At 42.6% G+C, this 11,605-nt stretch overlaps 1 protein-coding gene across 1 annotated transcript in view; it reads right to left on the bottom strand.

The window, feature by feature from the left end:
- Nucleotides 1-8,605: 8,605 nt before the first annotated feature.
- The window catches only part of calcr (calcitonin receptor), a 22,808-nt gene continuing 19,808 nt past the window's right edge, over nt 8,606-11,605 (bottom strand). Inside the window, exon 12 of the mRNA XM_062529564.1 lies at nt 8,606-8,974. Coding sequence (XP_062385548.1) covers nt 8,666-8,974 — 309 coding nt within the window. The 3' untranslated portion in view covers nt 8,606-8,665. The remainder of the gene's footprint in view (nt 8,975-11,605) is intronic.

Here is an 11,605-nt window from a genome sequence, read left to right as displayed (position 1 = left end):
AGACTCGTTTACAAATCCCACTCGATCGATTGCCCTCGCCAGTTTGATGTGTTGATGATTTCCCTCAGCCATGAGGGGTATGAGGTTATGTTTGGTCAGAAAAATTCTTGTGAGAGTGAATCATCACCTCGTGTCTGTTTGAAATGCCAGGACCAATGTTTCCTTGATACTTTCACGACACTGTGGGGACGATAGCCCTAATGCTAGCCGTGTGACATTCCACAAAAATGCTAACTCACATTTATGACCATGTCGAAAGTGCTGACGGAGCTGGGCAACCTTCTGTCCCGGTGAAATGTCTGCCGAGTTGAATCCTACCGAGGCCCGGTTGTGAAACAACGATGACTTCATTAGAAGAGATGCAATCGCAAAACAGCTGCAGCTGAAAAGCAACACCCTCCCTCTCGCCCCTGAACGGAGGCCTCAAAGACTCAAGTAATAGTGGAATGGATGACTCCTACTCTTTGCTATTATTCAGTAGCAGAATTGGAGACATTACAAGCCTTCTGGTAGTTGTGAGTTGTGAATGGCCTTGTGCATAGTCTCAGTTTGGGGAAACAAATGCACAGCAGTTGGTAAGAAGCTATTATTATCATTAACAGCCAAAAAATGTCTTGTAAAACTACATATTAATGGCATTGAAACAAAAGAAAAATCAACCTGAAGGTTAAAAGAGACAAGAAAAAAAATGACAAATGTTTTAATGTCAAATGTTACAATATTGGTATTTATTCATTTTAAGCTCATGTTTATAAGTTAGTAAGTAAGTTAGGCTGGGTAAACCCAGGAAGCAGGAAGTAGATGTGCAGGTTTCCAGCAGCAGGGTGCATCCAAATTGCCACCATATCAGGCTGGAAACCTGCACATCTATCTCCTGCTTCCTGTCCAGGTTTGCTGGGTCCAATCACAAATTGGCTTATCCACCAGGCGCACCCAGATTGTTGGTCTGATTGGTTGAATGATCATCCAAGTGTATGGAGTCATTTGAACTATGCCCATTGATCATGCCTCTTGTGCAGTAGAAATAAAGCGCAGACTCCCCAGACTAATGTTCAATCTTAAGATTGATCTTAGTATAATGATAGCCAGACTAGACATAAATTGGATCATTTTGCAAATGTGCTCAAAATTCCTTGAGGAGTGGAAGGAGGTGTAGAAGAATATAGAAGCATTTACTAAGCTGACAACCTGGCTAGAGCACGTTAAGAGGTTAAATATTAATACTGGATAGGTTGTCAGCTAGTACCCAGAGGTGTCCAATAAAGTTGCAAAATTAGTTTTGGCCCCCTTACTATTTTGGTTAATCAAATTGATTGGATTCTAAAAGAATTCTGAAGCAGACATCGGTTACTTATGTCAAGTTGTCATTTCACAACCTGATATATTGCCTTACACTTTTTCACACTCCATTTTTTGCTACATGTTTCGTGAAACAAACGTTGCTCTGACCTGAGAGACACTCGAGCCTGTTACGGTGTGTCTGTCATGGTGTTTGACATTTCCCGTCCTTTGATATTCCTCTCTTGTCTTCCCCCCATGGAGGCACATCGCCGGTCGACAGCGTGTGTCTTAAGACACACCGAGCCGGAACTAATGCACGTCATGTTTACATTATATACAAACACATCCCGGGGCTCACCTCCACCTCTCCATTCCTGTCTCCTCTTTACTCCCTCGCTCCTCTTTTTCTTCTTTCAGTCCAAGCCATGCTGCCCCACTGTCCTTCCATTCATCTTGTGGATTAATGTGTGATCCGCTCACACAGGCTGCACACTGCGTATATCTCTCCCGCACTCCTGAGAGCAATGCTACTTTCTGCCTTTTATGTTGGTGCTCAGTCACGGATTTGTTGACAAGTTCAAAGAACTCTCTCTCTCTCTCTCTTTCTCTTTCTCTTTCTCTTTCTCTTTACTCTTCCTTTCTCTCTCTATCTCTCTACACACTCACTTCACAGGCCTGTGTGTGGAAGCATCTGTTTGTAGAGGGGCTGGTGAGGGGGTGGATGATTCTGTTCTCGCTTGACTTCACCACTACAGTGGACAGATCACTGTGCCCAATCCCCCTCCTCAAAATGGGAAATGCCTGCCAAGCTCCCGAGGAGAAGCCTGGCTTGGGTGTAAGAGATGCTGGGTAATTGATGTTCAGGACTGAAGTCCCTCTTTTACCAGAACTTCCAGCTTTGATCACAGATGGATGATGGCTGTCTACCTGTCTGCCCCCGCAACTCCACCTCCACCTGCAACCCCACCCCCGATCCATATCCAAGCTGAAGAGCGGAGAACTCACTGTCTGCAGTGAGCCTTACTGAAATATTTCTGCTTCCCCCCCAATTTGAGAACACTCGGGCTTTGGACTGTCGACATACAGTAGAAGCCCACCCCCACCCCGGGACTTTTCCCCTTTCTGGCCCAAGGAAGGATGTGCGGCGGCTGTTCGAAGCAAACGGTTTCGCCTTTTTTTATTTATATCCTCCGGGTGAGAAGAGGAAACATATTATTGCCTATCCCGCTGTGTCTGAACAACCTTGTAAAAGTTTTTTACTACCGTGAAAGTACGGGGAGATGGAACGTTTCAGCAGAGGCCATTCACGCTCTCGCTCTCTCTCCAGCCACTGTGTACGCACTGCTGAACGCCATGGCAACCCCCCTCTGAGTCCCATCTCCTGTGACCATCCATCATGTCCGGAATCCTGTAATTATATAAAGCATTTAAGACTCCATGGCAGAACCGTTTTATTCCATTTTCCTCTCTCCCTCCCTGTCTGGCTGTGGTGAAAAATGATGGCGTATGAGACACTGGAGAGACATTGATCAGTAATCTGTCCAATTCTGTGTTGATTTTTTAAATCAAGGGCAATTAACGCTGATGGCTCGAACTCTTGCAACTACGCTCATTATGCCCATGGCTAGCAATTATGCAAAGTTTATTCTCAAAATGAATTCAACTTTTCATCAAATACCCAGTGGAGTGGAGTGGAGTGCACTGCGGATGATGCACAATTGTCACCAAGCAACGCTGTCCATATCCTAAGCTGTTGATTAACTGCTTGTGCCATTGGGGTGTCAAGTACTGTAGCTTCTGTAAATCTACATCTTTTTTTTCTTTCACAGCAGAAGGAAGTGATGATGACGTGTCTCTGCGAGGACTTTTGTGCGAGGCCATGTTGTGGAGACCTTTTGATAGAAAGCGATGATTTGCCTTGCAAATGCGCTAATGGCATAATATTCGTATGAGGGCCCTCAGGCGCCTGAGGGGGGAGGAGTCATCCTGGATGTTAATTACTGTACGACGCTCCTCTTTACGCGGTGAGTGTATAGGGGGAGATGGCTCTACATACAGTATGTTTCAAAGAATGGTACCGAAGAAACTGGGCCAACTATATAGATGGCCTGTATTTACATTTTTTACTTGTTCTTGTTCTTGCTTTAAATGTTGAATTAAGTTATAAAACTGGGGCTGAAATTGCTCTGAGACCACTTGAGTGGCTTTGAGCCTGTGCTTTGTTTTGAAGTCTTGTCCACTGATGTCCACATAAATGAAGTGGCCCTTTAGGAGGAGTCTCTCTTTCAGTTGGTTAGCAGTGAGCATTAGCAATCAGAATATACTTATGAGGGATGTTTACTTGTCAAAACAATCGCTACATGAAGTGCCTTTGTGCCTGATGGATGTTTTATAGACAAGACCCTCTGAGGTTTATCTGCACTGAAAAAACAAGCCCGGTGTCAGAACTCAATAAGAACCACTACAGTTTTGAAGAGGTGCTCTTTATTATGCTAATGTGGATCAAATTATGATTCTCTCTCTCTTTCTCTCTGTGTGTGTGTGTGTGTGTGTGTGTGTGTGGACTTGTATATCAAATGACATGGGACCGTGTTTGTCTATTATGCAGGTTTATTGTGTTGTGTTTATTTTTAAGAGCACCCGTGTTCTTGTAATTCATTTTTGTAGAATTAGCTAGACAGGCAGAGACAGGCACATAGGGTATGTTTATTAGGGTATGAGTTAGTGATATTTCATAAACTAATTAAGTACGAGTTAGAGTATTTAACCGACTAAACTGCTGAGTGCTAAGCCACCAAAAGCCTGTGATAATTTATATTTAATGATTTAATATTTCCATTTCAAAACACAAGTAAACAAAGAAAATAAATAAAAGTAAATGATCTGATATCAATACAGCTCAACCATTAGCCTATCTGATTGTGGAGAAATATTACTTAAATATGTCAATGGATTAGTAGATTGGATTATTAGCCTAAGCAATCCATCCATTACATTCAGCATAATCCTAAACTCAGCAATATTAATATGTTTTTAAAGTGGTCCTCAATTATCTCCATATGTCATGAAATTTGCATATTTCTGCAATGAGCTATGGAACATACTGTATGTGTGTTAAAGATCAGCAGACAAAGGTGTATTTTATAAATATATTTCTGATTGCATGAGCTTAACATAGAAATTGTTCAGTCTGTGCATTTTCAAAAGAATGACATAGCCATCTTAGAAAGCATTGCACCGGTAAGGGCAAACAATGAAGGAACAGGCAAAATATTGTTTGAAAAAATTATCCTTTAAATATTTTCACAGTGTCATTGTGGAATACATATTTTACACAGAGCTGTCAACTGACAACCATATCTTATACACTTAGCCGACATACACGGTATCTATCTGTCATCGTATTCACTGTCATAGGCATCAAGAAACAAATTTCAATACACAGTCTTCACTGCTTTAATTGGAACATAAAAAGAATGAGAAAGGGGAATCAAAGACGTGTGATGTGATTGTCAATTTGACACTGTGTTTCTGGACAAAAAGGGCTCAATTTGTGCAAAAGTGTCAGTTGCAGGAATCTATTAGTTTTTAAGTAGGCCTACTGTTGTATCTACTAGTTTATGACAGAAGTCAGGAAAACAATATAAAAAGACATAAGAAAACAGAAAAACATACAAATTAGGGAAACCGAAAGAAGACAAAAACAAGGTAAAGAAAGAAATAAAGAACATTTGCGATAGTGTTGGGGTAGGACGAGCTATTTGGTAGAGGACAAGCTATTTGGTAAAGAGGAGAGGTGATGAGGCATTCGCCATTGTCCACTGCTAGTGTTAGCGATAGCATCGAAGCATGCCAATACTTATAGCCTCCACTCACTTCTACTCAGGGATGCAGCTGGCCCTGTGGAATGCTGTGGGCACAGAGGCTAAAGGAGTGCTAAAGAGTTTGCCGCTAACTGAGGAACAGAGCACGTTTGTCAGTCCAGCACCTGCATGGAGTGACGCTAAACGGGAGTGACATCTATACCAGAAATATCTTGGGCCGCTGTTACGAGCCCTAATTGCTCCTTTATGGAGTGCTAAAATTTTTACAAGTACGCGGACCGTGAGATGCGTAAAAGACTACTCGGCAGACATGGTTTGACAGTTTAAGGGTGCACTGCACTCACCACGAGCTCTTACTGGGTGCCATCAGTGCTTCCACCAATCTGTACAATATAATCTTAAAAAATCTCACAGCTTCATTAAGATGTGATGGTGATACTACTTTCCCCAAAAAGCATACTGTAGGCTCATAAGGCTGTTCAGTGAAGTATTGGTCAAATTGTACTCTCCTGCCATCAAGTCTACTGTTGTTTTTTTTATCCTGACTGTGTGTTAATTTAGTCCAGGCATTGCGCTGTGTAGTGAGTTGGCCTATGCAGTAGCTATTTGCTTACATTTTGCAGCAGAGAAGGGCCCGAGTGACCACATCTGCTATCCAGGTGAGTAGGAGTATGCTGGCTTTTTGAAATGAAAAATTCAGTATAAAAAAGATGGCAACAAAGCACTATGAGTACCAAGGCATTTGAAACACACACAAAATTAGTTTCCAACTGAGAATACTGTAGTTAGCTGTGCTTCAAAATGAATCCCAAAAGCTTTTTTCCATCAAGAAATAAGAACAAGTTCCTCATAAAGTTGAGCAAGAACCAATACATTTGCTTTTAAAGTAAACATAAATGTCTGGCTGTACCCTATAAACATGGACAGTTTGATAAAACACTGAACACTATGACTGAAGTGGAAAATTACAGTGTCCACAGCAACCGCATCAAAGACAGGAAAAAGATCAACATAGACAAGGTGACACTGTTGTTTTTACCTTAGGTCTACAAGTATATTAACATAAAGAAGAAATCTGAGCCACATTTCACAAAACAATAGATAGAATCATCATTTACATCATCAAAGGAAACTGGAGGAAAAAATACATAATCTAATCTTTTTATACTTTCCTTTATATACATATTTCATTAATGTACAGGTTTCATCATATGCTCAGTGTTCATACTATTTAAATAGTACTCATCATTCATTTAGATAAAAAATATGCTTAAAGAAGCTTTTCACACCAAAAGGAGCCCTTTAAAAAAAAAAAAAAAAAATGTTGTTCTTGTTCTGAAACATTCCTATGATTCTCATGTTTTGTCTAACATCTGCCACAGCTGGAAATTAGAGCTTGATAGAATAATTCAAAATAAAGACAATATGGCAAGATACTGAAGTGGCCTCTGTTTACCATTAAAATGACTCGGAGCCCAGCTTAATACTGTATGTGATCACACTTTTTTTACTGCATGTTTTACATAGTGAAAATAAATTGTAAAGGGAAAAAGTGAACTGAGGGCTAGATACTGATCACTTGAGGTCTGTATGAGTAGCATTCAGAGGAGAAGAATTATAACCTACACTCTGTGCACAGGTTTCCATGTACTGTAAGACAATGGCAGTGAACCACTGCCCCCTTGAAGTGCTTGTGCAATTGATGAGCTTAAGGACAATAATGAAAACAAAATACAAGTAAAGTTCAGTGCAAACATTTTGAGAAATGAGTACAAAAGTTATGCATGACACACCATCGTATGATTGAGTCACGTACGTCGACTCTTCCAGAGTTTTTTTTTTTTTTTTCACTCTTCAAATTGAGTCATTTTCTATCTGCCACTTGTAGGAAACTCACAGATTGTTTGTTCCAGCTACATTAGTGCAAAAACACATTTGGATTTTTTTCCCCTTCCTACCTGTGTCATCTTTCATCTGATATCACCCCCTTTAGCTACAGACTTAGATTCAACACACCAAATAACATGACCTTGTTGAGTGTTCATATGGATACAAAAGACAGAAAATTGGTTTGTTAAAACGATCATTAAAAACTCACATTATAAATGAAGAGAGACATCCACACAGAAATGACTAAAATGAAGCGGTTCGCTTAAGAACATACACCTTTGTGGGCTACACAATGCAAATAATTTCCATTGCTGTAACCATCTCACTCTTCATATTTTAATGGGTTTACATGACCCAGCACTATGCACAGCAGCACACATATGAAACTATATCATTCTCTCTCTTATCTCTCTCTCTCTCATTGTCTTTCTATTAGACATGTTTCCCTCCATGCACTCTTTTTTTAGACAAAAACACCGAAAGCACAGCTGCACTAACATTACAATCAGAGGCCTCACAAGACAGACAAAGCTATTTTGAGGTTGCAAAATAGCAGTCAAGGAAAAAAAAAAAAAAAAGATTTCTCAGAAAACCCCTCAGCAGACGAATGTTGGGTGAAACTGGTGAGAATATATGCACAAGATTCCAGAGCTTATAGGCACAGGGAAACACTTTCAACTGCTCACCCAACAGAAGAGTGTGTCTGTGTGTGTGTGTGTGTGTGTGTGTGTGTGTGTCTGTGTGTGTGTGTGTGTGTGTGTGTGTGTGTGTGTGTGTGTGTGTGTGTGTGTCTGTGTGTGTGTCTGTGTCTGTGTCTGTGTCTGTGTCTGTGTCTGTGTGTGTGTGTGAGTGTGTGTCTAGATGTTGTTGCGTGGTATACTTGGTGTCTGTGTTCAGTTTCAGTTCCGATGCTTGGTTCTGTGAGTGGTTTTGATGGCTCTGGCTTGGTTCTGTGAGTGGTTCCGAAGTCTCCACGCGGTCCACCGGCCACCACAGCCTTTGGTTCGGAGCGAAGCAACGTCTGGGTGGACCAGCAAGCACCGGCTGGCCAGAGGCCTCCTTCTGAGTCCAGGTCCCGTCATGAAATAGCTTACACACACCCCTTCTGTTTTTCTTTCAATGATCCCATTTGTTTGGCCTTTGTTTGTTTATTTGTTTGTTTGTTTGTTTGTATGCTAGTTGAAGCAGCAAGAGCAGCAGCAGCAGCACGGTTAAGGACGAACCAAAATGAACACACGCCATTTGGATGTCTCTCAGGAGGAGACGTGTCTTTGCCCATACATACAGTACATACTGTACATACACACACGCCAACACATTCCATTTGTGTTTATCTCACGTTCTGTTCATTTCACAAAGCTTTAGTCTGTTTTTCCACCACTGCACACCCATCATGGCCTTACTCCTTTACCCGCTTCTTACTCCTTTACCCGCTTCTGAGGTGGGCATGAAGGGGAAACCGCACGGAGTGGACGTGGGTGGGTGGGTGGGTGGGTGGGTCGGTTGGTCAAGTGGGGTGCAAATTTGCCGTGCTCGTTGGCACCACGGAACTTTCTAGGTGTTCTCCTCATTCCACCACCACCACCAACCCCCTCCCACCCCAACCTGACACTCCGCGGGCAACTCTCGGCAGGTACGTTCCCTCTCCACAAACCAGCTCCCCCTGCTGTTCAGGAGGCCTCCTCTCGCACCCCTGCCTTTCCTCTCTCGTAGGCATAGGTGTAGGTGTAGGTGTAGGTGTCCCCAGACTTGAGGGCCACCAGTTCACTGTCCTCCAAGGGCCTGCCGTTGGGCTCCCCGATCCCATTGCCTCCTCCTCCTCCTCCTCCACCTCCGCAGTCGTGATGGTACATGAAGTTGGGCACCTCGGTGATGGAGGTGGCGGTGTAGGAGGTGGAGCGCATGGAGCAGTGTTCTTTCCTGCGCTGGCCCCACTGGGCCTTGTACTGCACCCACTGCCTCTTCAGCGCCCCCTGGACCTGAACACACGGAAGCACAGCAAAGGGTTCAGGAGGTGTCAGACAGCCGGGGAAAAAGACGGGCAAATTCATCAACACACTGCCAAGGTTATGAGCCTAATGTGCGAACGGTTTAGCATTTCCCAGAATATAATGGATTTGCTGATGAGCTTCTTGGAATAGTAAGTAAGACTTTACAAGATGGCTGAGTGAATAGCCTATTCATCAAACCGTACATAACATAAATGCTTTATAAATAATATATTCAGGACTAGGTGATGCAACATTCATGCTCTGTGTTACATTACTGTGGTATACAATGTAAGGTCATTTTATTCTAAATAAAATCCCCCTTTTGCAAAAGTCCCCTGTGACAGAGCGCACCGCGTCTGTCACGCAAGCGGGCGCATTCCCGCCAGTAAGAACAATGGGAACCGAGTTTGCGCTTGAACAGACATTACATACAGTACACACATACAGGAGAAATGAACAGAGAAAGAAATGAAATGCATATGTTGAAAAGTGAGGAATAACTATGTGTTGTGCCTTTGTATGATGCGAAGAAATAGTGAATAGGCCGTGCGCTAAACATGGCTATAGCGGCTGATGCAAGGCATAATGTCGGGGTAGTTGTGGCGGGTTTCGTGCGCGCAGAAACCGCTGCGACTGTGCCAATGTTTGTCTATGTATTGTGTATTGTCTATTGTGTATTGTGTATGCATCTTACCTGAGGTCTACCTGTCTTCCGGGGTGCGACAAGAGTGTCGGAGGTGAGACCCAGTTAAAGGGACGGGGCGCGCTCCCATAAGGGAAGCGCTCATAGAGACAGGGGTGTTTCTGTTTATTTGTTTTATTTGTTATTTTGGGGGACTGTAGCCAAGGAATTATGATTGCACAGGAATGTGGACAAGTAATGTATTGCGCTTGTATAGTATCTAGCCTAGGAGGATACGTTAGTGCGCTAATTGATTGATTGCTGTGTTTGGTTCGCGCCAATAGGATAAAACAGTATTGGGCGCTTCATTCGGGAGATGGGCCTCTGCCGTGAGAGGGCACATTGTCTCGGTCAGTATGGGTACGTAAAGGGCCTAGCTATTGGGCATTATCCCATGTTTTGTTTTTCGTTTTGATCAGTGTTTTTCTTTTGTTTGTTATGTCATGCCTAAACCTACCGGTAGCTTAATAAAAAAGGAAGTTTTCTTCTACCTTGGCATCTCTCGACCTGAGTCTCTACATCTGCACGGACACATTACTACATCCCCATATTTTCAAGTCAACTACAGTTATTTGCATTAAATGACTTGGCCTCTTCAATTGTCTAGCGTTGGATTTAGTGTGGACATAGAACCAACAATCCAATACGATGCTGCACTTGCTGTTGGGACATGGTATTGGGAACACTCCTGACTAAATGTAGCCTCCAGTATGGGTTTGCTTGTGATTTGAAATATCTGAGCAACCACAAAAACACTATCACAAAGACACAGAGAGAGAGAGAGAGAGAGAGAGAGAGAGAGAGAGAGAGAGAGAGACTCGTCTGTTGAAACAGGTTTTGCTTGATCAAGCACAACAGCACAGTTCAGTCATGGATGAAGCCAATGGTCAAAACACACGTGTGGTTGTCAAGCTCTTTGTGGACATGCTGGGATACGACAGGCTATTTTACCTCAAACTTATCCTGTCTGAAGTGCACTGAAGCCCCGTCTGACTAAGCTGCAATTTAATTTATTTCTCAAAAGGCTCCCGACCAACACCATCAGTCATGCTTTGTGTTGCTTTGGGCTTTTGGAGAAGATCTTACAAGACTTTGTTGAAGAACTTTTTATACTTTCAACACCTTTGATTGGTCTTTCATTCTTTATCAACCCACCGGTGTAGTCGGGCTTTGGTTAGGATGGAGGGGAAAGGAGTCATAAAGGAATCGCATTTGTGGAAAATAAATTAATGCTTTAAAATGTGACTGCTTTGAACGAAACTAGAGCAGTGTCCATGGAGACCATACCTCTTCCTGTAGAAAACCTACACAACATGCCTGTGGGCACTCTGGAAATGGAATTGGACCCTGGAGTTTAAACAAAATGTATTCTCTCTATGAACTAAGAAATTACTTTTATGGATGAAAATGGACTAACAGACATTTTGAAATTGGTATTATATTTAATTCAAGGGCTTTAATGAATGTGAGGATGATGAAAACCATGTTGCATGACCATTCAGAGCTGCGACTCTTTTTCAAAACACACCATTTCTCAGTTTATCCAGCTAGACTGACATCGGGCTCTGCTAATCAAAAAAGACAAACAAAAAGAACAATTAATCTGACATCACAGCTACCATAAGTTCAAAGCCACGCTCTAACTCCCCCAAGTTTATTTTTCCACAAATCAGTCACTGTGGCCACACTCACTACAAAGCCAGTAGTCAATGGCATCAGCTACACATGCAGAGGCAACGAGGGCCAGCAAAAACCAACAAGACCAAACAAACATCCGGAGCAGCCTGAGCTATTTTTGCGCACACGTCCAAAATTGTTTACCGGGCTCCATTGACGCTGATGAACGGCGACTCCTCATTTGTGAGCTAATAACTGACCCAGTTCTTCAAGCGCCCGAGAAATAATTCCCATGTATAAAACATAAAGTTCTCCTCAGG

This window comes from Sardina pilchardus, chromosome 24 (genome assembly GCF_963854185.1).
Source record: "Sardina pilchardus chromosome 24, fSarPil1.1, whole genome shotgun sequence".
NCBI classification, from domain to species: Eukaryota; Metazoa; Chordata; class Actinopteri; order Clupeiformes; family Clupeidae; genus Sardina; species Sardina pilchardus.
This window is presented reverse-complemented; position numbering and strand designations above follow the sequence as displayed.